The 27,848-nt window shown below is 46.4% G+C and overlaps 1 protein-coding gene across 1 annotated transcript; it reads right to left on the bottom strand.

The window, feature by feature from the left end:
* Positions 1–32: 32 nt before the first annotated feature.
* TBC1D20 (TBC1 domain family member 20) lies at positions 33–27,626 on the bottom strand. Its single transcript, XM_054467664.2, has 9 exons — positions 27,497–27,626; positions 26,947–27,360; positions 12,495–12,680; positions 9,643–9,723; positions 6,434–6,620; positions 6,165–6,266; positions 4,827–4,968; positions 3,688–3,875; positions 33–3,421 (listed from the first exon to the last, which is right to left on the bottom strand). Exons 2-9 carry the CDS (start codon positions 27,014–27,016, stop codon positions 3,166–3,168), a joined length of 1,212 nt encoding a protein of 403 aa, XP_054323639.1. The 5' UTR covers positions 27,017–27,360; positions 27,497–27,626; the 3' UTR covers positions 33–3,165.
* Positions 27,627–27,848: the final 222 nt, after the last annotated feature.

The raw sequence follows: 27,848 nt of genomic DNA, 5'->3' as shown, positions 1-27,848 counted from the left end.
TGCCAAGAGTGGCTCACAGAACTCAGGGAAACTTATGTTTACCAGTTTATTACAAACGTTATTAGAAAGGATACAAATAAGTAAACAGCCAGATGAAGATACACACAGGGTGAGGTCTGGAAGGGTCCTGGGCAAATGCTGGAGCTTCTGTACCCATGGAGTGGGAGTGCGCCACCCTCTTGGCACATGGACAAGTTCTCGTTCCCCTCCCTCCCTCCACATGTTCAGCTCTTCAGAAGCTCTTGTGTTCCTGGGCCTTTTATGAAGACGTCATCGGATAGGCATGGCTGAAGCATGGCAACCGTGTTGAGATGAAACTGGACAAAAAGCATAAGGTCTAAACCCAGCAAGGCCTGTCTGTCCAGATGCTTCTTGGCCTCTCTGTGCAGCGTTCCTCCTTCCGAGTATGGGGCAGGACCCTCTCTGGAATGAGGGTCTTATGAGCTACAGTCAGATAAAAGTCTGGTGTTGAGCAAGTGAAATGGGGCAGGAGAAGGTCACAGACAGAGATTCCATTTTCTGAGGCCTGCAGTGCCCCAACATATAACAAAGGGTTATGGGAGTGATGAACCAGGAACTGTGGACGAAAACATCTACACACACACACACACGTATAAAATATCACAGTGCCCTGGGCTGCAGCTGGAGTGTGTGGGTCATAATTCTTGCAGATGAAACAGAAACAGCAAGACTGTAGGTACTGCCCAAGGTCTCCTAGCCAGTCAAGGCTGACCAGGAGTCCACAGACCATGGCACAGTTCTGGGCCTGACATGGAAGGTGGGAGCATCCAGATCAGAGACCATTCCCACTGAGCGGTGGCCAAGGACGGAATGACAGAAGAGGTGATTAGTAACCACATATGGCTGTTTATTTGATACAGGGCTCTGTACAAAATATTTACACATATTCTTTACAGAATAAGTAAACCACCTGAAGGTAATTAGATAATGCTTTCTTCTCAATGACAGGGAGAATCCTGGTGTCAGCAAAGTTAGAAAACAGATAAACATTCTCCTTCCGAGGCCACAACTCAAGCAAATGCCACTTGCTTCCTAGGATCTGAAAAGCTGTGGCCTTGGGACCCTGGTCACATGCACCTCCTTTCCTCAACCCCATCAATTCCTTCAGTATTTACAAACAGGCTTGAGTGCTTGTGGAAGGAGGGGCAGCTGGTGCCGCCCACTGAGATGATGACAAGAGGGCCAGCTTGCTTTGGGAGAGCACTGGGAATATCTGCCGCATCATCACCTCTGGAAGAATTTCCTTTGCCCTGATGAATACACCACTGTCTAAATTAATCCATCTATATCACACTCACCCCAAGGTGGGGCTCCTGAGCCATGGACAATGATCCATCACTTTGAGCTTTTTTTGGTTTTAAAGTGCGTAGTGGCCGGGCGTGGTGGCTCACGCCTGTAATCCCAGCACTTTGGGAGGATGAGATGGGCAGATCACCTGAGGTCAGGAGTTCGAGACCAGCCTGGCCAACGTGGCGAAACCCCATCTCTACTAAAAATACAAAAATTAGCCAGGCATGGTAGCAGGTGCCTGTAGGCCCAGCTACTCGGGAGGCTGAGGCAGGGAGAACTGCTTGAACTTGGGAGGCGGAGGTTGCAGTGAGCTGAGACTGTGCCACTGCACTCCAGCCTGGGCAACAGAGTGAGACTCCATCTCAGAAAAAAGAAAATAATAATAAAATAAATAAAAATAAAGTGCTTAGTGTAACTCAGCGGACAGGGCTCCCAGCTGCTCTGGCTCGCCAGCTGCCTGGCATGTGGGACACCCTCCACCCTGCACACAACAGGCATGCAAAGAGGACAGGATATGGTGGGGTGGAGTGCTTCTGGTGTGTTCACTTTAAGAAAACACCTGCCAAGAGAGAAGAGTGCCCAGGAAAGACCAGGAAAATACAAGTACATGGCTGCTTCATACCATACACCCCAATTCTTTAAAGCAGCAAAAGGCACTTTTTTTTTCAGGCCAGAGTTAATCTAAAACAAACCTGGCTTTGCTTACAGGGAAGCTGTCCCAGAAGGATTGAGTGATGCCTCTTGTTCCCTAAGGTCTGGAGAGTCTTTGCAAGTTTCCAATGACATTTCCAACCAGGTGGGAGAGACCAGCAGTTGACGAGACAAATCAGACCCCAAAAATGACACCAAGGTAGTGAGTGGGTGCCTATTTGGGAGTAGGATGATTTGAGGAAAACAGGAAGAAAAACCGGTCAGAAAGTGGCACTTTGGAAGTGGAAAGCTGTTTGCAAATAGCAACTCCGGCTAAAGCGAAAATGTTAATCAAGTACAAAGTAAAATTCAGGATCTTAGAAGCTCATCCTTCTGATGAGCACTATTTTTTTTCCGTGAAGGAACTATTATTACTTTAAAAGTGAGGGTAATTTACATATGGGGTGTATGTATTCTAAAAATAGTAATAAAAGTACCTTTTATAAGCAATGTTGTGTGGCTTGTAGAAGAAAACAGGGAGGAAAAAAAAGGCAGGCAAAACTAGTCTAGGTCTAGGCCCTAAAAATGAGCATTCCTTCCCACTTGACTGGAAATGCCCATGTGATTTCTAGGCTGAAAATAGGTAGGATTTAACGAGTAACCTAGTTCCCTTCTGTCTCTGATTTCTGACCAGCTGATGGAGCTGCTAGTAAGAGGGGCCAATCACGCTCCCAGACGAGTCCTTTGGCCTCTTGCTCTCCAACCCAAGCCTGACTCCTTCAGCAGCAGCTCCCTCCCTCTGTGTCCATCTGATGCAGGCAAGCAAGGGCAGTAAGAGGGCATCCCATGTTCCAGCTCACTTTCTACGGGGTGACTAGGAGGTTCCTGGTAACTAGGGCAGCCCAGGCCCAGCAGGTTGCAAAGGCAGCTGCAAGCTTCAGAAACCCACTTCCTCCAACACCAGGGGAGGTGGCAGAGAGCCCATCCAAAAGCCCACTGGGAGGGGCATAAGATTCTGTGCCAGGCCCCCAAGTCCCCTCTGTGTCAGGTAGGCTCTGCTATTGGCCTCTGAAGTAAAGGCAAACACAAACGGGCAGGGCAGGGTGGCAGGAATAAAAAACTCTGGACAGAAACCCTTTTAATAAAGGAAATTCCACCCCTCCCAATCCTTCCATGGAAGGGTGAGACCTTAATGTGATGTAAGAGGAAGGTCTTCTCTGGCTTTCAGGGAAACAGCTGCAGCTGAAACTTAGGGGCCCATTCCAAGGCACTTTTCACCACAGCCAGTGCGGCCGCTCCAAGTGCCACCGTCAGCCCCATCACTGCCAACTTCACAAAGCGGTTGGTCCTTGGCTTGGTCAGGACATCTTTTGTTCGATCTTCAGGCCGCAGAAGTCCCCGAAACCGCTGCCGCAGCACCATATCAGGCCTCTGCTGGGCTGATGCCAGCTCAAAGTCTTTGAAAGTAGAGGCTGCCGTCCTGCAGGGGAAAGAGACAGAAGGAAGGAAGTGGTATGAAAGAGGAGGAGGAAAGTAAAACTAAACCACATAGGCTGCAGGCAGAGCCTTTCATCGCTGGGAAAGCTCTTTTTGATAAAGACCCATACATCTACAGTGGGGATTCCACTGGCCTAAGCTCAGATCTCTGGAAACATGCCCCAACCTTATCCCACCAGACACAAACCTTCCCTCACTTCTGCTCGTTTACAGCCACCCCCATTCAACCAGTGTCCCAGCCTTGCTCACCTCTCAGCTTGCTGTTGGGCGGCGGCCTCCCGAGCAAGTTCGGATGGGGGAAACTGAACAAAAAGGTCTCCTGCTCTGCTGATAAGTGTCTCATAGGGCAAGTCCTGAGGGATCTGGGACAACAGGTGGTGGACCGAGGCCATGTCACAGTCACAGTCCAGGACTTCCTGCTCGCGATACAACACAATCTGTGGGGAGGTAGTAAAGCCTTGCAGTCAGAGGCCAGACACACAGAGCCTGGGACACCTGCACTCTATTATCCTTGGAGATGAATTTAAACTGGTAACAGACAGGACTCAGCCCAAATGTTCAGCAAACTCTTGTATCCATCAAGGACGTAATAACATATATACGCTCAGTGCTACTCCTGCTGTCTGGCCCTTCCTGCAAACTTCCACCACATGACATGAAAGGCTGACCAGTTACAATCTAAGTCCTTCCGGCACGCTGGGCTGCTCAGGTGTCCCTTTAAGTCTTGAAAGAAATGAAGGAGATTCTTTTAGGAGAAAGAAGGAGAATTACTGGGAGATTCCTGGAGCTCCAGCATAGAAGAAATGGTTCAAAACAGTAGAAAGAACAGTCTTGCTCCCTTTAAGCATCTTCCTTCTGACTGTTGGTCCACAAACCCACAGATGCTCAAGGGACCAGTGGTCATTGAAGGACTTCCCTGAATTCCCATCTCCACCCCATCCCTCAAGGCCCTTCTACTAACTGAAGTCCCCACCCTCCACCGCAAGCCGCCTCCCTTGTCTGTCATGACACCAGATCTCTTCTTTTCTTAAATCTGGAGTTGACAGCTTATACTACTATTTCCCTAATTGTGTTCATCAGCTGAACATATATTCCAGACAATGTCAACAGGAACCCTGACAATTCACAATGCAGATTAGCATTTTAAAGGTTCAGAAGTGTCATGCAGCAAAAAAATCTGATTTTGTTTACACCCAGCATTTGCCAACTTACTATTTTTTGTGTGTGACACCCCCATTAATATTGCACAGAATGGTGTCCAGGGACACCAGCCTGGGAAGTGCTGTCTTTTGCATCTTTCCATAATCCCCAGGTTTCCCTTCAGGGAAAATGACCAGAGTGGGATGGGTGATAGTGAACCCAGTTGCTGGCTCGTGGCCTGTACCTACCACGGCTGCAAAGTAAATGGGCATCAGTGGGTGGCAGGCCAGGAAGAAGTCATATAACCGCACGACGTGCCTGAAGTCAGACAGGACATGCCCAAACCAGGTGATGAGCCAGCTGAGGGCAAAGATGGTCCCCACCTCAGCACTAGAAACAAAGGAAAGGCAGGTGTCAGGTCCTGTGGGCCATCCCTTGCCTCTCTCTGGGCCTTACAGTGCTGGTAAGAAGGAAGCATTTAGCAATAGGATTTCTGGAAAATTCAGTTACCTAGAAATTCAGCATCTTCTCTTCACAAAATATTTAATACAAAGTCTTTAAGGTGTACCACGACACTAACACCACAACAGGGTCCTGGCTGCTTTATCTCACTGGGTGCTCTTCTAATGGCCAACAAATGTCAACTACAGGAACGAGAAGCAGTTGTTTTCAGAGAACTACGCCATGATTCTCCTTCTGAGTAGTTCTTACCCTTCTGGGGGGCACAGATACATATTCCCAAGCCTGAAAACATGACTGCATTAATTTTTCAATTAATATGAGACAACTGAAATATCTTAAGATGTAGCTGCCAGACACGGTGAGTCACGCCTATAATCTCAGCACTTTGGGAGCCAAAGCGGGCGGATGACCTGACATTGGGAGCTTGAGACCAGCCTGACCAACATGGAGAAACCCCGTCTCTACTAAAAATACAAAATTAGCCGAGCGTGGTGGCGCATGCCTGTAATCCCAGCTACTTGAGGCTGAGGCAGGAGAATCGCTTGAACCCGGAAGATAGAGGTTGCAGTGAGCCAAGATCATGCTATTGCACTCCAGCCTGGGCAACAAGAGCAAATACTCCATCTCAAAAAAAAAGAAGGCATAGCCATTAGCTTTTAAAAAATTTTTAAAAAAGAGGCATTGGCCAAGAACACATTTCCAACTAAACAGAGAAGAAACAAAACATCACATGGGATTTGCAAAAAAATATTTCTTCTCTTTGGTACTTCGGAAATAAAACAACCCATTGTTGGCCTTCTCCTTCTCGCCGCTGGATCCCACAGGACTCTGTGTTTCTCTTGTGGCAATAACCTCAACATCTTACCTTGGCATACATACCTTATCCACCTCTCCCCACTAGATGTAAACTCAAGGGATGGGCTATGTCCCCCAAAGAGCACAGTCCCCAAAAATGCTCCAACAACTGAATTACCCAGATTGCTGGTGACTGGAACAACTCGGGAGAACTTAACAAATCCACCCAAGACAATGAGGAAACTGCGCTCGGCTTGTGAGGAGTGTTTCAGGTGTGGGGGGTGTGGGTGTGTGTATGCATGCACACAGAAATGCAGACACATATGTACCTCTGCATGAAGTCATGGAGCTCTGGATTCACCTGGTCAATGATGGGCATCAGATAGTTTAATATATGCTTGGTGTTGTCCATTGTTGGATCCATGAAATCCCTGGAGGGAGACAATTCAATAAGCCTGGTCACCAAACACTTAGATCAGGGCTGGGAGTGGCGAGGGCTCAAACTCCTAAAAAAGCTGACCAGAAAACGGGCCAGTGAGTTATCCCCAGGATGGCTGAGGAGTGATGCCCATCGTCTCATGTTCCTCTCTACTGGTACCTGAGGTGGTGGGTAGATAATTTTTCTACCAGGGATGTTGCCAGCCTCTCGCCTACCACCAGCAGAAATGTGACCACAATGTCATGGTAGCCCTGGTAGTAGTGCAGCTGAGGGTTGCGCTCCAAGATGAGGAGGATGATGTCAATCAGTTCTTCCTGGAGCCCTTCTCTCTGTTCCTCTGGCATGCCTGGGGACAGGAACAGAGAGGAGATGCCTTTGAACATACCAAGCAGCCTAGTTAACAAGGAGGTCGAAGAAGGCCAGCAATGAATTTTCAGAGAAAAAAGGAAAATGAATTACAAATAATTTGGCAACACATATCAAGATCCACTGTTGATACCACCTGGCATACAGGAAAAGGCAGCCGCTAGCTTTCCAGTGGGGGAAGCCGCAGACACCACCTTAACCAAGTTGCTGCAGTTCATACTGCTGGGACACAGTATTTAACTGCAGTATTTCAACTATGGGAGCCACAGACGGCCTCTGCCTCCTGATGTGATGCACTGACAGAGCTCAGCATCATGTCTGCAGGATTTCTATCAACAGCGCACAGACCTCAATCTCACAATGAAGAAATACCCAATATATCCAAAGTAAGAGAAATTTAACTCTCATACAATACAAAGGAACTGTTCCAGATTAAAAATGGCTAAAGATATATGATGACAGCATGAGAAACGCGTAAATCTATATTTCCTTTTCCAGTGAAGCACATTACTCAAAGAAATGGTGAAATGTGAATAAAATCTGTGGATTAATTAGTTAACTATTTTTCAGTGTTGTTACTGATGTTGCTCAGTGTACTGTGATTAGATGAGAGCCTTATATTTAGGAAATATATCCTGAAATATTTGGGGTAATAAGATGTCATGTTTGCAACTTACTCTTAAATAGTTCAGAGAAAAAGTGTATGTCTATGTGTAAAGTGAAGGAAAGACAGAAAGTAGCTAAAAAAGCAAATGTAGGCCGGGCGCAGTGGCTCACGCCTGTAATCCCAGAGCTTTGCGAGGCAGAGGCGGGCGGATCACGAGGTCAGCAGATCGAGACCATCCTGGCTAACATGGTGAAACCCCGTCTCTAATAAAAAATACAAAAAATTAGCTGGGCGTGGTGGCGGGCGCCTGTAGTCCCAACTACTTGGGAGGCTGAGGCAGGAGAATGGCGTGAACCCGGGAACCAGAGCTTGCAGTAAGCTGAGATCGCGCCACTGCACTCCAGCCTGGGCGACAGAGCAAGACTCTGTCTTCAAAAAAAAAAAAAAAAAAAAAAGCAAATGTAGTAAAATGTGAAAACAAAAGGAAATCTGGGTAAAAGGTATCTGGGGAATTCTTTGTCCTATTTTTACAACTTTTCAGTAAATATGAAATTATATAAAAATAAAAAAATTTTAAAGTTACATGGTCCCCTTTAAACCAAAGCAAACGTTATGGGAAAAACTGATCCTCTTGATCCAAAGATGTATTACAGCTGGAAACAGGGAAGCCTGTCTCGGGAGTTCTTTCACTGCTGAGCTCGCGCTGCCAGCGGTAAAAACGCCAAGCCTTGGCCTTCTGAGCCACGTTGGAAGGATGGCACATGCACAGCTTCTCCACACCATTAGCTTTTAGTTACAAACACATACTCAGAGAGAGAAAGCAGCTGAGGTAAGGGCCCAAACTAAACCGGACAAAGGATTGCAGGAAAGAGCAAAACTCACTCTTGCCCATATTTACCCCACCCCTTCTCAAATAAAAAGCATACCCTAAAAGGTAAATAAGGAAACGAAGCAAACTCAGGGCTGCTGAGAGGTGAAGCAGTGAAAGGAGTGAGAGTAAAAATTAAAACCCTGTGTGAATTTTCAGCAGAAAAGCAGTGAGCCAAGCCCAGAAGACCATGAATGGAAAAAGAATATGAAGCCACATTGTAAGTTCAGCCTACAGAAAGAATATCACAGATATTACATCAATGGAAGAGGAATAAAGGGTTCAGAGGGAAAACAGGTTACCTAGGAAAAAATGGGGGCTGGGCATGGTGGCCCTCGCCTGTAATCCCAGCACTTTGGGAGGCTGAGGTACGTGGATCACCTGAGGTCAGGAGTTTGAGAGCAGCCTGGCCAACATGGTGAAACCCCATCTCTATTAAAAACACACACACACAAAATTAGCCAGGTATGGTGGTGGGCACCTGTAATCCCAGCTACTTGGGAGGCTGAGGCAGGAGAACTGCCTGAACCCGGGAGGTGGAGGTTGTAGTGAGCTGAGACAGTGCCATTGCACTCCAGCCTGGGCAACAAGAGCAGAACTCTGTCTTTTTTTTAAAAAAAAAAAAAAGGGGGGGGGGGCATCTGTCCTATGTGATCTCATCCAAACCAGCAGGCTAGGAAAAGGGAATGGACCGTGGGCATGTGCTTTTATCAAAACCACGCTGGCAGGCTACTGCTACCTGGGGATTGCAAGAGTCTGTCCAGGGAGCAAGAATGCCAGCAGGAAAGCAGCCCTTTCAACAACAAAAGCCAGGCCAGAGCACAGTGCAGAAGAGGGAGGCAGCCAGCTTAGAGGCTCCTGTTCCCTTTAGCAATTCTCCTCTCTTCATGAGCTAAAGGTGGAGTTTCCAGAGGAAGAAAAATAGGTCATCCATGTGAGGTTTGTTGCCCAGTTCCCTTCACTGTGAAAACTGAGACAACGGTCCTTCTTTTCTTTCTTCCTGAAATGAAGAGGTAATTTTAGGAATACATTCTTTATTTTTTTGTTTTCTTTTTATTTATTTATTTTTTATCTATTGCTGCTGAACAAATTAAGGAATATACTCTTACACAAACAGGGAATGGCCTCTCTTCCCTCTAAGGAATCTTACATATGTATGTGCAAGGTATCATTGTTTTTAAACCTAATTAAGATATTACTCATTCTTGTTGGTGCCCAATTCCACACCAATCTGCTCTTTAACGCCAGACTGATGGCTCTAACAATCCTTATTAACTCCTTTTTGTGGCTTCAAGGAAAAACAAAAACCTCTTCTCTCATCCACCACCTCTAGGCCAGGAGAAATTATTTTTAGTTCAGGCTTTCACAGTGGGGGTCTGAAAGTGACCAGTCAAGAAAAGGATGACTCAGCAAAAGGAGAGCTCTGAAGGTCCCTGAGGAGGCAGGGTCCAGCATATTAGGTCACATGGTATGACCTGGAACAGATACAGTCTTTCCAAATGTGGCAGGACCGGGAGAGCTCCTCACCAGGAGGAAACCGCCGCAACGACCGCCGGACGTCCAGCAACACTTGTTGGTAGTCCTTGCTCATCTGCCGTAGGTTCTTCCCTATTGAAGGAAAAGGAACGTTATTGCAGGAAAATGCCTGAGAAGCCAGACCAGAAGCAAAACATTCTGGGATGACACAAAAGGCCTAGAGGGCACATGTCAGCTTCTCCTCAAGAGGAGGATATGACTCAAGATACAACATTTGGCAGGGAATCCCTAGTTTAGTTCCAAACATTACGTTTCCTGCAAGTCACAATGACCCTAAGAGAAGGGAGCACAGACTGCCCAGGAGACAATACAGCGGGGTGGGAAGGAGAGCAAAGACGTAAGGAGGCCAGGTGCCTTGTGCAGAAGGCCACTGTGCATCACTGGGAACTGCTCTGAATTTCAAAGTCCACAGCTACAAAATGAGGATATTCCCTTCCAAGGATCAAATAAAATCATGAATGTGGGAACAACAGACCACTGAAAAAAACCCTAACACCTATAAAGTTGTGGGAGCACTAAGCTGTTTAGAAAGGTATATTGAGACTCACACAAAGAACCACCTAACATCTCTTGACCCAGCAATTCTAAAACTAAGATGCTGCAAAGAGGAAACAGTCCTTGTGTTCAGCTGCTAAGTCCAATACAGTGTGAAAGTAAGGAGGCAGTCTCTAGCTGTTATATATATAACAAGTGTACATTTCCCCCAACCAAACCAAGTGCTGTATAATAAGCGTACATTTCCCTCGCAACCCAAATCAAAAGCTAGTAAGGCTGGGCAACACTTCCTCACACGCAGGCTTCATGGTATAAAAAGATGAGGCAAGTTTGGAACCTGATAGAAGAACATCATCTCAGGATTCAGGGTGTGAATATGGCACTGCCTTAGCCTTCCAACAAAAAGCTGACTGCTCTGAAGCAGCCAATTCCAAGGATAATAACAAGTGGCAACTCAACACCTACTGGGTGACATCATGATGCTGTGAACTTTTTGGTGGCAGAAGTCCCGTTTCAATCATCTCCAGTACCTGGCAATCATAGCACAACTAATATTTACCAACTGAATGAAAGAATCCTCAGCACTTGGCATTTTGCCATGATGGCAGGAAAGCTACAAAGTGAGTGCACTGAGTGAATGACCGGCAGAGTGGATTCACTGTTCTACAGGACTTTTACTATTTTGAACTGCATTCCAAGGAACGCTTTTTACCACATGGGCCTTGCACATTAGTTAGGTAACTCTTTTCAAAGAATAACAGGATTTTAGAACTCCAAAGGATCTCAGTATTTCCCAATAAAAAGAGGGTGTTTTCTTTTTTTTTTGAGTGTCTCACTCTGTCGCCCAGGCTGGAGTATACTGGCGCAATCTCGGCTCATTGCAACTTCCGCCTCCTGGGTTCAAGCGATTCTCCTGCCTCAGCTTCCCTAGTAGCTGGAATTACAGGTGTGCGCCACCATACTCAGCTAATTTTTGTATTTTTAGTAGAGACGGGGTTTCACCATGTTGGCCGGGCTGGTCTCGAACTCCTGACCTCAAGTGATTCACCTGCCTCAGCCTCCCAAAATGCTAGGATTACAGGCGTGAGCCACTGTGCCCGGACAAAAGAGGGTGTTTTTGTGTGTGTTTTATTTTACTTTACTTTTAGAGATTGGATCTTGCCATGTTGCCCAGGCTGGCCTCAAACTCCTGGGTTCAAGTAATCCTGCCTCATCCTCCCAAGCAGCTAAGACTACAGCCGTGCACCACCATGTCTGGCTAGTTTTTAAATTTTTGTAGAGACAGGATTTCGCAATGTTGCCCATGCTGACCTCAAACTTCCAGTCTCAAGTGATCCTCCTGCCTCAGCCTCCGAAAGTGCTGGAATTACAGGTGTGAGTCGCCTTGCCCAGCCACAAAATACGCATTTTTTTTTTTTTTTTTTTTTTGAGACGGAGTCTCACTCTGTCACCCAGGCTGGAGGACAGTGGCACAATCTCGGCTCACTGCAACCTACACCTCCCGGGTTCAAGCAGTTCTCTGCCTCAGCCTCCTGAGTAGCTGGGATTACAGGCACCCGCCACCATACCTGGCTAATTTTTGTATTTTTTTTTTTTTAGTAGAGATGGGGTTTCACCATCTTGGCCAGGCTGGTCTTGAACTTCTGACCTCAAGATCCACCCGCCTCAGCCTCCCAAAGTGCTGGGATTACAGGCATGAGCCATCACGCCCGGCCCAAAATATGCATTTTAAAAAAACACTTGCCAAGCAAGTATGTAGAACAAAGCATATGCATTTTTAATAAACTCACTTGCCTAGCCAATATTTTAATCTCTAATAAAAAAGGAACTTGGCTGGGCGTAGTAGCTCATGCCTGTAATCCCAGCACTTTGGGAGGCCAAGGAAGGCTAATCACTTGAGGTCAGGAATTCCAGACCAGCCTGGTCAACATGGCAAAACCTCATCTCTACTAAAAATATAAAAATTAGCCGGGCATGGTAGCACATGTCTGTAGTCCCAGCTACTAGGAAGGCTGAGGCAGGAAAACTGCTTGAACCCAGGGGGCAGAGGTTGCAGTGAGCTGAGATTGTGCCACCACACTCCAGCCTGGGCGACAGAGAGAGACTCCATCTCAAAAATAAATAAATAAAATAAAAACAAATAAAAAAAGAACTAATTCCACTTTTGAATAAAATTCTACTTATCGGTTTGGCCTTATTTTCAGAGTGGGTCCACGCATTTCCCAAAACACCCTAGATTTATTCATATACCCTTGGTTTGAAAGGACCATAAAAATTAAAGATCCTGGAATTCTTTTCTCCCTGTCTCCTAGATAAGCTCCCCTCACAGCCTCCCCCACTCCCCTTACCTGATATAGGAGGTGGGTCATTGGCATTGACATTGAGGAGCTTGGGCCACACTTTTCGTCTGATCTCATCAGTCAGGAGCCCTCCTTCACTGATAGCCATGCGTCTAAGGGCAGCCACATCAGTGGGATCACTGTTCAGAGCCTGGTGTATCTCTGCCACTTTCTTTTTCCTTTTGGCGTTAAAGTCTGAAAATAAGGATAGGGAAGAATTAGGCGCACATTCAGCACGTGCATGTTTTCTGCCTAGGACTCAATCTCCCTTTTGATATGAGGTACAGGTAAGTATCTGCTCTTAGCTCTAAGACTGCCTGCTGGCATAAAGTCTCATAGCCAGAGATGCACTATTCATTTCGGGCCCAGTCTACTGGGCCTCATGGTGGGAGGCTTGGAGAGCCCATTATAAAACAGATTTTAAATCGCCGATTTGTAAAAAGATAAGTCTCTTTTTATAGGTCTGAACCAAAAATTATAGGCACAGACTGGAAATAATTATTAGTTGTTGTTGTTGTTAAGAGACAGTGTCGGCTGGGTGTGGTGGCTCAGGCCTGTAATCCCAGCACTTTGGGAGGCCGAGGCGGGCGGATCACAAGGTCAGGAATTCGAGACCAGCCTGGCCAATATGGTGAACCCCCGTCTCTCCTAAAAATACAAAAATTAGCTGGGCATGGTGGTGCTCGCCTGTAGTCCCAGCTACTCAGGAGGCTGAGGCAGAAGAATCACTTAAACCCGGGAGGCAGAGGTTGCTGTGAGCCGAGATTGTGCCACTGCACTCCAGCCAGGATGACAGAGCGAGACTCCGTCTCAAAAAAAAAGAGACATTGTCTCTCTAAGTTGCCCAGGCTGGCCTCAAACTCCTGGGCAAAACCGATCCTCCTACCTCAGCCTCCCAGATGGCTTGAACTACAGGTGCATGCCACCATGCCTGGCCCAGAAATAATTATACGTACTTTTTTTTTTTTTTTGAGACTGAGTCTCGGTCTGTAGCCCAGGCTGGAGTGCAGTGGCGCAATCTCAGCTCACTGCAACCTCCGCCTCCCAGGTCCCAGTTCAAGCAATTCTCCTGCCTCAGCCTCCCAAGTAGCTGGGATTTCAGGCATGCACCACCACGCCCAGCTATATTTTTGTATTTTTAGCAAAGATGGGGTTCACAATGTTGGTCAGGGTGGTCATGAACTCCTGACCTCGTGATCCTCCTGCCTCAGTCTCCCAAAGTGCTGGGATTACAGATGTGAGCCACCACATCCAGCCTATATGTACATTTTTTTTTTTTTTTTTTTTTGAGACGGACTCTTGCTCTGTTACCAGGCTGGAGTGCAGTGGCATGATCTCGGCTCACTGCAACCTCTGCCTCCCGGGTTCAAGTGATTCTCCTGCCTCAGCTTCCAGATACATTAAAAATAAAAATAAAAAAAAGGTAAGTGAGGCTGGGCATGGCGGCTCATGCCTGTAATCCCAGCACTTTGGGAGGCCGAGGTGGGCAGATAATGAGGTCAGGAGTTCGAGACCAGCCTGGCCAACATGGCAAAACCTCATCTCTACTAAACATACAAAAATTAGCCAGGCGTGGTGGCATGCACCTGTAATCCCAGCTACTCGGGAGGCTGAGGCAGGAGAATCGCTTGAACCCGGGAGGCGGAAGTTGCAGTGAACCAAGATCGCACCACTGCACTCCAGCCTGGGCGACAGAGTGAGACTCCGTCTCAAAAAAAAGATAAGTGAAAAAAGAAATGTGTTAAAATCAGACAGATCTTGGTTCACATCCTGGCTCTGCCACTTATCTGATCCATAATCTTGGACAGATGACTTCCCTGCTCTGGGCCTCTGGACTGACACCCTCTTGTCAGGATAGTTACCATGGTACACAGCAGATACTTACTAAATATTAGTTCTCCTCCTCACTCTGAAACAACACGTATTTTACAAATCAACCTACAAATATTTAATTAGTACGTAATACGCAAAGCACTAAGGAGATATACTGTGTAAGTAACAAGCAAGGAATTACAACTATAATAAACGCTCAGTAAATTCAGGCATATCTAGCAGTTAGTGTCAATGTTTTCATAAAAGAATGTCTGTTCATTCTTAATTCCCAAACTTCTCAGAGCATATACATCTCTTACTGTAACAATTTTTTCCTGTTGTTTATATAGGAAAAATGCATGTCACCAAAACTCGATACTACATTGAAAACAAAACCACATGAAAAGGTCTCCTGTTACATGCTACTACAACTGGTAAAAACATTAGAATCACATAGAGTTTTTTTTTTTTTTTTTTTTGAGATGTAGTCTCACTCTGTCGCCCAGGCTGAAGTGTAGTGGCACGATCTCAGCTCACTGCAACCTCCCTGTCCCAGGTTCAAGTGATTTTCCTGCCTCAGCCTCCTGAGTAGCTGGGATTACAGGCATGCACCACCATGCTTGGCTAACTTTTTTTTTTTTTTTAGACAGGGTTTCACCATGTTGGCCAGGCTGGTGTCGAACTCCTAACCTCAAGTGATCCCACCCGCCTCAGCCTCCCAAAGTGCTGAGATTACAAGCATGAGCCACCACGCCTGGCCAACACAGAGATGTTTTCAAAACCAGAGTGTCAAAGGGTACTTGGGTTTCCAGTGTGGCTGGTGGGGTGAGAGGCTGTGACACTGCATACAAAGGAACTGTTTCTTAAAAACCATAGTAAGTAATGTTTTAAGCATCTTACATCTTTATGTGATAGTCTGTTATTCACAGGCATTTTGCCATGTTTAAATTACTTTTTAGGACTGGTCCCTGAGTGGTGCTGTTTACAACTCATTGATTACAATCAGTTAGATTTCTTTGTTCCTTTTCCATCCCCACTGCTTCACTTGACTAGCCTTCAAATAAATAAATAAATAACGTTTTTAGGAAATTGGTTGGGAATTTGTGGTTAGTAGCTATCATATCATTTTTCTATATGAAATAACAGACTATTGCTTTTTGGCCTTTTGGCTAAGATCAGGGGAGATAAAGGAGTAAAAGGCTCTGAAAGTTTGCATGCAGAATGTCTACTTTTAGGGATGGCTTGTGGAAGTTAAATGGATGATACCTGTATTTCGGTTCTTTCTAGTTGCCAGTAACATTGAGAAAATATGTCAAAAACACAAGAAATGTTACACAAGACAACACCAAACGTCACAAGGCAGTAGACTATAATTGTCAAAAAAGGTGCGTGCAGACAATAATGGCCAAGAGCTCAAAGAGACTGCAGTGGGTCAGGGCCAAGCTAACCTGAGAAGTGTACCTTAAAAAGGAAGAGGAGCAAAACTCTCTTGACATGCTTAATTGTGATGTTTAATGGACATCCTTGCAGTGTAAGACGACCTTTTTAAAATACATTCTTGGCCGGGGACGGTGACTCACGTCTGTAATCCCAGCACTTTGGGAGGCCAAGGCAGGCAGATCACCTGAGGTCAGGAGTTCGAGACCAGCCTGGCCAACATGGTGAAACCCTGTCTCTACTTTAAAAACACAAAAAACTAGCCGGGCATGGTGGAGGGTGCCTGTGGTCCCAGCTACTCGGGAGGCTGAGGCAGGAGAATCGCTTGAACCCGCAAGGTGGAGGTTATAGTGAGCTGAGATAGCGTCACTGCACTCTAGCCTGGGCGTCAGAGCAAGACTCTGTCTCAAAAGAAAAATAAATAAATAAACTGTCTCGGCTTCAGACCTACCTATCTTTGGTCTCTCAAGTTAAACCCAAAGCAGCACCCATCACATCTGCCTTTTCTTCACTTTTGTCTCCTATTGCTTCCGGATACCTTCTTCCTTTTCCTGCAAAGCCCATTCTGCTGGAGTGGAAAAGTCCAATGCCTTGATGCCAGGGTCTTGCTCAGTCACCCAAGATGGAGTGTAGTGGCACAATCATGGCTCACTGCAGCCTCAACCATATATATATAGTTTAAATAAATCAATAAATCAATTCTCTCTCTCTTAATGATGGTTTGAGCCTCACCACTTGATTAGGACAATCAGCATAACCTGTAGAATCTCATTTGGAATTGAATTCTGTATTGTAATTTTGTTCCTGTTCATTTTTAAATTTTATTTTTTGTTTCACTGTAAAGATGATGCTCTGTTTTAAACGTTAAAAGTGTACGAGCAAAACGCCGGGCGCAGTGGCTCACACCTGTAATCCCAGCATTCTGGGAGGCCGAGGCAGGCAGATCAAGAGGTCAGGCATTCGAGACCAGCCTGACCAACATGATTAAACCCTGTCTCTCCTAAAAATACAAAAATTAGCCTGGCCTGGTGGCACATGCCTGTAATCCCAGCTACTCAGGAGGCTGAGAGAGGAGAATTGCTTGAACCCCGGTGGCAGAGGCTGGAGTGAGCCAAGATCATACAACTGCACTCCAGCCTGGGCAACATAGCGAGACTCCATCTCAAAAACAAACAAACAAAAAGTGTACGAGTTAAGGAAGCCAGGTACAATGGCTCATGCCTGTAATCCCAGTGCTGTGGAGGGCCGAGGTGTGAGAATCACTTGAGCCCACAAAATTGAGAACAGCCTGGGCAACAAAGTGAGAGCCTGTCTCTACAAAAAGTACAAAAAGTTAGCCAGGCATGGTGGTCCCAGCTACTCAGGAGGCTGGAGCGAGAGGATCACTTGAGCCCAGGAGTATAAGGCTGTGGTAAGCTATGATAGCACCACTGCACTTCAGCCTAGGCGACAGAGCAGTACCCTATTATCAAGGCACTGGACTTTTCCACTCCAGCAGAATGGGCTTGGCAGGAAAAGGAGGAAGGTGTCCTGGTGACCTGTTTCTGAAAACAAAAACAAGGCCGGGAACAGTGGCTCAAGCCTGTAATCCCAGCATTTTGGGAGGCTGAGGTGGGCAGACCACCTGAGATTACAAGTTTGAGACCAGTCTGACCAACACGGAGAAACCCCGTCTCTACTAAAAATACAAAATTAGCCGGGCGTGGTGGCGCAGGCCGGTAATGCCAGCTACTCAGGAGGCTGAAGCAGAATCGCTTGAACGCAGGGGGTGGAGGTTGTGGTGAGCTGAGATTGCAGATCGCGCCATTGCACTCCAGCCTGGGCAACAAGAGTGAAACTCCGTTTCAAAAAAAAAAAAAAAAAAAAAAAAACTGGCTGGGCGCAGTGGCTCACGCCTGTAATCCTAACTGTAATCCTAGCACTTTGGGAGGCCGAGGTGGGCAGATCATCTGAGGTTGGGAGTTCGAGACCAGCCTGACCAACATGGAGAAACCCCGTCTCTACTAAAAATACAAAAAATTAGCCGGGCATGGTGGCGCATGCCTGTAATCCCAGCTACATAAGCTGAGATCATGCTATATGCCACCGCACTCTAGCTTGAGCAACAAGAGCGAAACTCCGTCTCAAAAAACAACAACAACAACAACAAAAAAGCAGCCAGGGACGGTGGCTCATGCCTGTAATCCAGCATTTTGTTTTTTTGTTTTTTTGTCTTTTGAGACGGAGTCTCGCCCTATCGCCCAGGCTGGAGTGCAGAGGTGCAATCTCGGCTTACTGCAATCTCCACCTCCCAGGTTCAAGTGATTCTCCTGCCTCAGCCTCCTGAGTAGCTGGGATTACAGGCACGTGCCACCATACCCGGCTAATTTTTTTTTTTTGTATTTTTAGTAGAGACAGGGTTTCACCATGTTGGTCAGGCTAGTCTCGAACTCCTGACCTCGTGACCCGCCAGTCTCAGCCTCCCAAAGTACTGAGATTACAGGCGTGAGCCACCACACCCGGCCTATCCCAGCACTTTGGGAGGCCAAGGTGGGTGGATCACTGAGGTCAGGAGATTGAGACCAGCCTGGCCAACATGGTGAAACTCCATCTCTATTTAAAATACAATAATTAGGCCAGGTGCGGTGGCTCACGCCTGCAATCCCAGCACTTTGGGAGGCCGAGGCGGGCGGATCATGAGGTCAGGAGATCGAGACCATCTTGGCTAACACAGTGAAATCCCATCTTTACTAAAAAAATACAAAAAAATTAGCCAGGCGTGGTGGCGGGTGCCTGTAGTCCCAGCTACTCGGGAGGCTGAGGCAGGAGAACGAGGTGAACCTGAGAGGTGGAGCTTGCAGTGAGCTGAGATCACACCACTGCACTCTAGCCTGGGTGACAGAGTGAGACTCCGTCTCAAAAAAAAAAAAAATACAAAAATTAGCTGTGCGTGGTGGCAGGTACCTGTAATCCCAGCTACTCAGGAGAGGAGGCTGAGGCAGGAGAATCACTTAAACCTGGGAGGTGGAGATTGCAGTGAGCAGAGATCATGCCACTGTACTCCAGCATGGATGACAAGAGCAAAACTCTGTCTCCAAAAAAAAAAGCAGAAAGAACATGGATTCACCTGCTTATACAAGAAAAAAGGAAAAAAAAAGTGTACAAGTTGCCTTGTTACAATAAAACTAAATGTGTATACACACAAAGGAAAGGGAGGACATTCAGGGGCTGGGATGAAGGGTACAGAAGAAAGGCCAGGAGATATGGCCCTTCCATTTGACAGTAAATAGACTAATTAAACAACAGAAGGTAGGGCAGATTTTAGAAAGAACTAACAGAAGGTACATCAGGTTTTAGAAGGGACACCAAGCATCTTCCCCAGCAATGTTCTAGTCTGAGACCATAGTGAGTCTACAAACTGTTTCTATGACAAAGCTGTACATTATTATTATTTTTATTTTATTTTTATTTTTTGAGACAGTCTTGCTTTGTCTCCCATGCTGGAATGCAATGAAGCAATCTTGGCTCACTGGAACCTCTGTCTCTCGGGTTCAAACCATTTTTGGGCCTCAGCCTCCCAGGTAGCCAGGATTACAGGCGCATGCTGCCACCACGCCTAGCTAATTTTTTGTATTTTTAATAGAGATGGGGTTTCACCATGCCAGGCTGGTCTCGAACTCCTGACCTCAAGTGATCTGCCTGCCTCAGCCTCCCAAAGTGCTGGGATTACAGGCATGAGCCATCACGTCCGGCCCATTATTAACATAAATTAAAGTTGGTACTAATAAGTCACAGGTGAGCTACCTATGAGACCTGAAACACAAAAACCACATAAACAGAGGCACTAACTGGTTGGGAGCCATGTGCAATTGGAGGGGCAGACAGAAAGATAACAGAAGTAACTTTCACCTAGGTAAACCTGTCCTCCTGGCTTGACTGCTGTTTCCTGGTAACCTAGTAGGGTGACCATTTGTCCTCATTTGTCAGATCTTCCTGGTTTCTACCTAGAGTCCTGGCACAATTGTTCACAGCAAACCCTTTCTGCTCCCTGTATTCTCAAATATGTCCCAGTTTGGAAGCCAAATTAAATGGTTACCCTACCTAGAAATCATTAAAAATAAAACCCCCTCTGGGCATGCCTATAATCCCAGTACTTTGGAAGGCCAAGGCGGGCAGATTACCTGAAGTCAGGAGATCGAGACCAGCCTGACCAACATGGTGAAACCCTGTCTCTACTAAAAATATAAAAATTAGCCGGGTGTGGTGGTGCACACTTGTAGTCCCAGCTACTCAGGAGGATGAGGCAGGAGAATCGCTTGAACCCGGGAGGCAGAGGTTACAGTGTGCCGAGATCACGCCACTGTACTCCAGACTGGGCAACAGAGTGAGACTCCGTCTCATAAAATAAATAAATAAAAAATAAAATAAAATAGGCCAGGCGTGGTGGCTCATGCCTGTAATCCCAGCACTTTGGGAGGTCAAGGCAAGTGGATCACCTGAGGTCAGGCGTTCGAGACCAGCCTGACCAACACGGCGAAACCCTATCTCTACTAAAAATACAAAATTAGCCAGGTGTGGTGGCAGGTGCCTGTAATCCCAGTTACTTGGGAGGCTGAGGCAGAAGAATCGCTTGAACCCAGGAGGCGGAGGTTACAGTGAGCTGAGATCACGCCATTGCACTCCAGCCTGGACAACAAGAGCAAAACTCCGTCTCAAAAAAATAAACAAATAAAATAAAAATAAAAATATAATAAAATAAAAACCACTGCCGGGCATGTTTTTTAGTCGAGACGTGGCTCATGCCTATAATCCTAGCACTTTAGGAAGCCGAGGTGGGCAGATTGCTTGACCCCAGGATTTCGAGAGCAACCAGCCTGCGCAACATGGCAAAACCTTTTCTCTACAAAAAATAGGTGGGCGTGACGGCGTGCACCTGCAATTCCAGCTGCTTAGGAGGCAGAGGCGGGTTGTAGTGAGGCATGATTGTGCCACTGCACTCTAGCCTGGGTGACAGAGTAAGACTCTGTCTCAAAAACAAAAAAAAAAATCTCCAATTTCTTCTGTCAGCATAGCACCTAGTCAACTGTTCATGAAATGTGTCAAGCTCTTGACTCAGGTGTGTCCTTTCATCCATTCATCCATTCATCCGCCTGCCCATTTGTCCAGGCATTCATCAGTGAGTGTCTACTTCTACTAAGCACTGTACTGGGGATAAAAAGATGAATTACTCCCTCCCAGCCCTTGAAGGGCTCACAGTAGGGACACAAACAATTATTATATATAATAGAATCTGAGGGATTATGAAAATCCAGAGGAAAAAATGACTTTTTTTTTCTTCTTTTTTTTTGAGACGGAGTTACGCTCTTGTTGCCCAGGCTGGAGCACAGTGGCGCGATCTCAGCTCACTGCAACCTCCACCTCCTGGGTTCGAGCAGTTCTCCTGCCTCAGTCTCCCGAGTACCTGGGATTACAGGCATGCACCACCACGCCTGGCTAATTTTTTGTATTTTTAGTAGAGATGGGGTTTTGCCATGTTGGCCAGGCTGGTCTCGAAATCCTGACCTCATGTGATCCGCTTGCCTCGGCCTCCCAAAGTGCTGGGATTACAGGAGTGAGCCACCGCACCCGGCCAAGAATGACCACTTCTTTTTTTTTTTTTTTTTTTTTTGAGACAGAGTCTCGCTCTGTCACCCAGGCTGGAGTGCAGTGGCCCGATCTCGGCTCACTGCAAGCTCCGCCTCCCGGGTTCACACCAAGAATGACTGCTTCTAAAGCAGTCAGGAAAGGCTTCACCAAGAATATATTCTGGATCCTTCTTTTTAATTTTTTTTTTTTTTTTTTGAGACAGAGTTTCACTCTTGTTGCCCAGGCTGGAGTGCAATGGCACGATCTCAGCTCACCACAACCTCCACCTCCCAGGTTCAAGCGATTCTCCTGCCTCAGCCTCCCGAGTAGCTGGGATTACAGGCATGCGCCACCACGCCTGGCTAATTCTGTATTTTTAATAGAGACAGGGTTTTTCCATGTTGGTCAGGCTGGTCTCGAACTCCCCACCTCAGGTGATCTGCCCACCTCGGCCTCCCAAAGTGCTAGGATTACAGGCGTGAGCCACCGCATCTGGCCCTTCTTTTTAATTTTTGTTTATTTATTTAGACAGGGTCTCACTCTGTTGCCCTGGCTAGAGTGCAGTGGTACAATCATAGCTCACTGCAGCCTCAACCTCTAGGGCTCAATCGATCCTCTCACCTCAGCCTTCTGTGCCACCATGCCTAATTTTTAAAAACTTTTTTGTAGAGTTGGGGTCTCATTATGTTGCCCAGACTGATCCTGAACTCCTGGGCTCAAGCAATCCTCTTGCCTCAACCTCCCAAAGTGCTAGGATCACAGATGTGAGCCACCACACTGGGCTCTGGTACCTTCTTAAAGAAAATTTTGCCACAGGGAAGAGTGTGTTAAGGGGAAAGTACTCCAGGCAGAAGAGTTACGTGCAAAGACCTTGTCACATGAAAGAAACGCCATGTCCAGGAAACAAAGAGTACTATGAAGCTGAAGTGCCAGGTAAAGGAAGAGAATAGAAGCAGGTAGCACCACAGTAAAAGAGGCTGGGCTGGATTCATCCCACAAAGGAGTCTGGGTTTATCCTGCACTCAGGAGGAAGACAGGGAGGGATTTTACTTTGGGCCTGAGGGCCATCCTTTGGAAGACCAGGCTGTACGTTTTCAAGAGGGGTCAAAAACATGCAGGAAACAGAGAAGACTTTTTATATAACATCAGTGGAGGCAAAACATGAGAAGAATTTAATTTCCAACAAAGAGAAAAAACCTAACATATTTAATTTTTTTTTAACTTGGGAGTACCCCTGCACTTTCCACACATCACAAATTGACAGCACTTGAGCGGCAATACTGAATACTGCTTGAGGGAAGCTGATATTCAGAAGTCTTGTTAACCTATTTGCTAAGAGTATGATAATTTTTCTTCAGTTTGTTTAGACATACCTCCACCCCATCTCTCTTTCTAAATAAGCTATTTGGCAATCTGGGGGAAAGGAAATCTTGTATCTTGGGGAAAAAAAACACTATGCAGTCAACTGAATTTCCATGAGGTTTTGGCAAACCATTTGCCAGAATGTTACTTAATTCTGAACTCAGATCCTCAAATCATACCTCCCATAACTCATTTCTCTTAAGACTCTTGTTCCAATTATTTTTATTTTTATTTTTTTTTTGAGACAGGGTCTTACTCTGTCACTCAGGCTGGAGAAGAGTGACACAATCATGGCTCACTGCAGCCTCAACCTTCTGGGCTCAAGTGATCCTCCTGCCTCAGCCTCCCAGGTAGCTGGGACCACAGACAAGCTCCACTGGCCCAGCTGCGTATATATACTTTGTAGAGAAAAAAAGTGTTGCCCAGGCTGATCTCAAACTCCTGGGCTCTAGTGATCCACCCACCTCAACCTCCCAAAGTGCCGGGATTACAGGCGTTGAGCCACCATACCTGGCCTCCAATTCTATTTTTAATCCTGCATTTCAAAATTTACTTACTATTTCAAAATTTTTGGCACTCTGTGGGAACGCAACAAATACATGCAGAATATAGTAAGTGATTTAGTTTAGTTATTGTTCCTCTGGAAAAAACCGGCTTGCAGTAAATGACATTATTTTTCCCATACTGTTACGATGATGCTCACTACAGAACTCTCTAAACAGATCTGCAGACTCTTTGGCCTGTTTCTAAAACTACTGTGTTTCCCAGAGTGGGATGCTGCCCCAGTGTGGATTTCGGCTGCTGTTTTTTTCAGGCCCCAACACCACCTTCCTCAACCCCACACCCTAGTGATTAAATATCAGTGGCAGATGGAGAAAGCACTCCCACGTGCGCCACTCTGACAAATACTTTATTCCAACTAAATGTATAGGCTCTCACTGTGACATAAAAAGGGAAGAGGAAACAGAAAACTCAAGTGAGCTAAACATGTATGAATTACAGAGTGAGATCAACTGATAGACAACACAGGGAGGGAGGTAGCAGCGTCTCCACTGAAAAACAAATTCACAGACATCCTGTTTATTTCCGAAAGAGAAACATCATAGAGCTATTCTTGGGATGTTCAGGAAAAGATTAAAATAAATGCCTATTATCTATTGTATTTCAAGATAAACTTTATAGATTTAGAGCAGGACACATTTCTGGACTTGAGAATGCTGTATCTGGCTTGGAACAAAAGCCCACATTTCATCTAGAGGTAGAATGTATGGCATTCTAATCTCCCTCAATCCTTTCTTCTCCAATTTCTTTATTGCCCCACTTACAAGAGAGTGCACTATTATTCCAAAGCTGATACCTTCCAAATTCCTTTCTAGTAGAGGTCTTGGCTATCATAACCATGATGGAACAAAATGACTGTCCTACAGCTGGCTGCAAAATATAAGACTGCTATAAATAAATCCCTGATGCCTGAAAAGTAATTCATTCAACAAAGGAAGACAGGTATGACTTTGGCCTACTCTTCATTAGAACGCTTATTTTTATTTATTTATTTATTTATAAAGAGGGCAAAGCAGACTTTATTTGAGGGGCACCACAGCAATAGGTACAGAAACAACTGCAACAGGGTCTTGTAGTCAGGGAAGGAGATCAGACTCAACTCCCTAAAATGCTAATTTTAACAATGGGACACTTTATCTGAACTGTGGTTCTTAATGGTTCAGATAAAGATGACACAACCCACTATTGGCTTAAACTTCTCCCAACTCTGGCTACAGAATCCAGGTAAAGATTTCTCCTCCTCAGAGTAACAGGCATGTCCAAAATCACCTGGATTAGGGCAATTAATACACAGGGAAGGGACAATAACAATTAAAGATGACCACTATCCATGCCTCCTCTAAAAGTTTTTTTATATATTTTTTCATATCACCAAAACAAATACTAACTTGGATCAACTAATTTATACAATGGAATCTCGTGTAAGAGTACAAAATTCCATACTGATTATTTGGTTTAAGCTTGCATTATCATAAAAGCTTTACAGTCTTTAAACTGAAGTTAAGCTCAAATTAAGCAATGCCAGTCTTAAAACAATGGGGGGGGGGGAACGTTTTGTGTGGAGGGAGGGAGACAGACATACTCCTACACCCATCCACAACTCCTGATATTGACATTGGAAATTAACTTAAAAATTTATGCCTGTAGTCCCAGGTACTCAGGAGGCTGAGGTGGGAGGATCACTTAAGTCCAGGAGTTGGGAGATGACAGTGAGCTTTGACTGTGACACTGCACTCCAACCCGGGTGACAGAGCAAGATCCCATCTCTCAACCAAATAAAAAAAATAAAAAAAAAATAAAAAAAAAAAAATGCTTTAACTCCATGTCTGTAACCAGAGGACCACAGCAGGAGAGGAAAACCTTATTTCAAAGAGTCCTATTAAACACAAAATAAAACAAAGTAGCCTCTGTTTTTGGAGGTCTTAATTAGTAGTTTCTACAAAACAGTATCCAAATTAGCAAAGATTCTGTTAACTACCTGGAACAAAGCAGCTACCAAGAAAGAATGTTTCACCCCTACAATGGAAAAAAACAGTCTAGTAAGTAAACCAATCTGACCGTAAACGCTACAAAAGAGGGATTCTAGCATTAGTAACTTTGCCAACGATACTCTGATATGATTAAAAAACAAAACAATAACAAAAACAAAAAATCTCATCTTTAAATTTGTCCCATTCATCCAGAGAAGCAAAATCAAGGAAACTAGAGGGGTAAAGTCTTGCAACAGATACACAGCTGCACTGCCAACAGGTCACAAGACCCATGTTGCCTAGGGCATTGACTATTATGCCATGAGGACAGACATCACACAAACACCAGTAATGAAAGGGTTACGGTGCCAAAGTGTTCAGAGCTCCACTTCCATTCAGTATCAGAACATGAGAAAAAGGGAAAAACAGAAAATGAGCCAAAATAAAATATGGATACCAGGAGCTTCCTCAAAATACGGGGGTTGTATTAATAACGTATTTGGCTCTGTTATGGGCACCATCCATCAGAGGACTGGAAATGGGGAAAGTCACCTTAGTCTTCCTCAAGGAAAAAAGATTATTTAACTTGGTTCACGGTGTACATTCATAATTTTAACTGTCATGTATTTATTGAATGAAAAACATTTGAGAACATAATGTGCAACAAAAACATGATTTCACAGAAATCGTCCAAACTAAGAGTATAAAAATAGAAGCACTTTTTATACAATTATTTACTTATTATTATTATTGAGATAGGGTCTCCATCTGTCACCCAGGCTGGAGTGCAGTGGCGCAATCATAGAGTAGCCTCCAAGTCCTGGGCTCAAGCGATCCTCCTGCCTCAGCCTCCGGAGTCGTTGGGATCACAGGCTCGAGCCTCCACACCCGACTAACTTTTTAAAAAAAACTTTTTGTAGAGATGAGGCCTCGCTATGTTTCCCAGTCTGATCTCGAAATCCTGGCCTCAATCGATCCTCCAACCATGGCCTCCCAAAGGGCTGGGATTACAGGCGCGAGCCATAGCGCCCGGCTGCTTTTACACAATTGAATAACATTAAAATAGGTGGCAGAAGACAGACAGAAAGTCGATTCGTGGTTGCCAGGCGTCGTGAATACTGGGGAATGGCGAGTGCCTATTAATGGGTAAGGGTTTCGTTTTGGAATCAGACAGCGGCGATGGCTGCACAACTTTGTGAATTTTCTAAGAATCACTGAACTGTGCACCTTAAAGGGAGAACTGTATGGTAATTAAATCGGCGGTACGCGGACAGCGCGTCAATCAAGCCGGCGACAGTGAATGAAGTTCGGGAGAGCTGATTTCCCTCGGGGAGGCGGCTCCGGGAGTCTGCGGACGTGGCGGACGCCTGGGACGGGGTGGGCCTGGCCTCCGCGCTCGGGGAGTCCCAGTCCTCTCCAGATGGAAGAAAGCCGGGGCGCGAAGCCCCCGCCCGCTCTTCTGCCTGGGGACGCGACTCTGCCTCCAGGCTCCCTAGGGTCAGCTCGGCACCCGCCCGAGCCCCCCCCAGTTCCAGGCCCTCTCCTCATCAGACGTGCCCCGGGCTCTCAGCCTCTTCCTCTCTCGCCGCCCGGAACCCCGCCGCAGCCCCGGATCCCCAGCCCGCGCCCCTCCGGCGCCGCCTCCGCAGCCAGCTGCCCCTGCCCCCCGGGCCGCCCTCGCAGGCCGCTCCCGGCGCCCCGGTCGGCTTCCGTACCTGCCTTCTCCGCGCCGCCGTCCCAGTGGCTGGAGGTGGGGCCGTCGCCCTGCGCAGTCCGGAGGGCCATGCCCCGGGGCCCCGGGGCCCCGGGCCCCCACCCGAGCCCCGGCTGGTGGCGGAGCCGGGAGAAGACGCGGCTCCGACCGCTGGACGTAGCGCCCGCTCGGCATCGGCAAGCTCCGCTCCGTCGGCCAGCAGCGCGCAGGCGCGCAGGCGCCCCGCTGGCCCCGCCCCGCGCCGGCACGTGATCCTGCGCTACGCCTGGCCGGCGGCCGGGGAAGCTGCGGAAAGAGCGCGGTGAGGGGCTCTGAGGAGTTAGTTTCGTCTGCGATGTAGACTCTACGGTGTAGAGTGTGGCGCTCTTGAGCGAGTGTCCTCAAGACCAGCTGTCATTTCCTTTGCTTCTTTCATCTGTAAAATAGTATTGATGATAATAAAAATATTGAACTCACAAGGTTATTGAGAGTGTTTAGGACATTACCAAGCATATAGTAAATACTCCACAATTATGACCAATTTTTGATTACCAAGGATTTTTTTTTTTAACCTCCTGTCTCATCTCCCCACACGAACTCCTGTCATCAGTTCTTGGGTACTTGGGGATCTAGCAGGTTCATCTCATACGGGTCCGCAGGTTATGCACTGCACAAGGCCTGGGAGCGCCATTTACGTAGACGTTCATGTGAACAGTGCCCCCCTTAATTTGTGCGAAATAGTGGCCACTCATCTAAAGTAGCACTCTGGCTTATCAGTTGTGATTCCCTTCTCGTCTCCAGTGACATTCCTTTCTTTCCAATTGGACATCCATTCCCTTAGTTACATCCCTGATAGGTGATTGTGGCCTCCTGAATTTCTAGTGCTAGGTCTTCATGCTGAAGTTCCCGTAATTCCAGTTGCTT

Source organism: Pongo pygmaeus, chromosome 21, assembly GCF_028885625.2.
Source record: "Pongo pygmaeus isolate AG05252 chromosome 21, NHGRI_mPonPyg2-v2.0_pri, whole genome shotgun sequence".
NCBI classification, from domain to species: Eukaryota; Metazoa; Chordata; class Mammalia; order Primates; family Hominidae; genus Pongo; species Pongo pygmaeus.
Note: the sequence above shows the minus strand (reverse complement) of the source record. Positions and strands in the feature narration are given on the sequence as shown.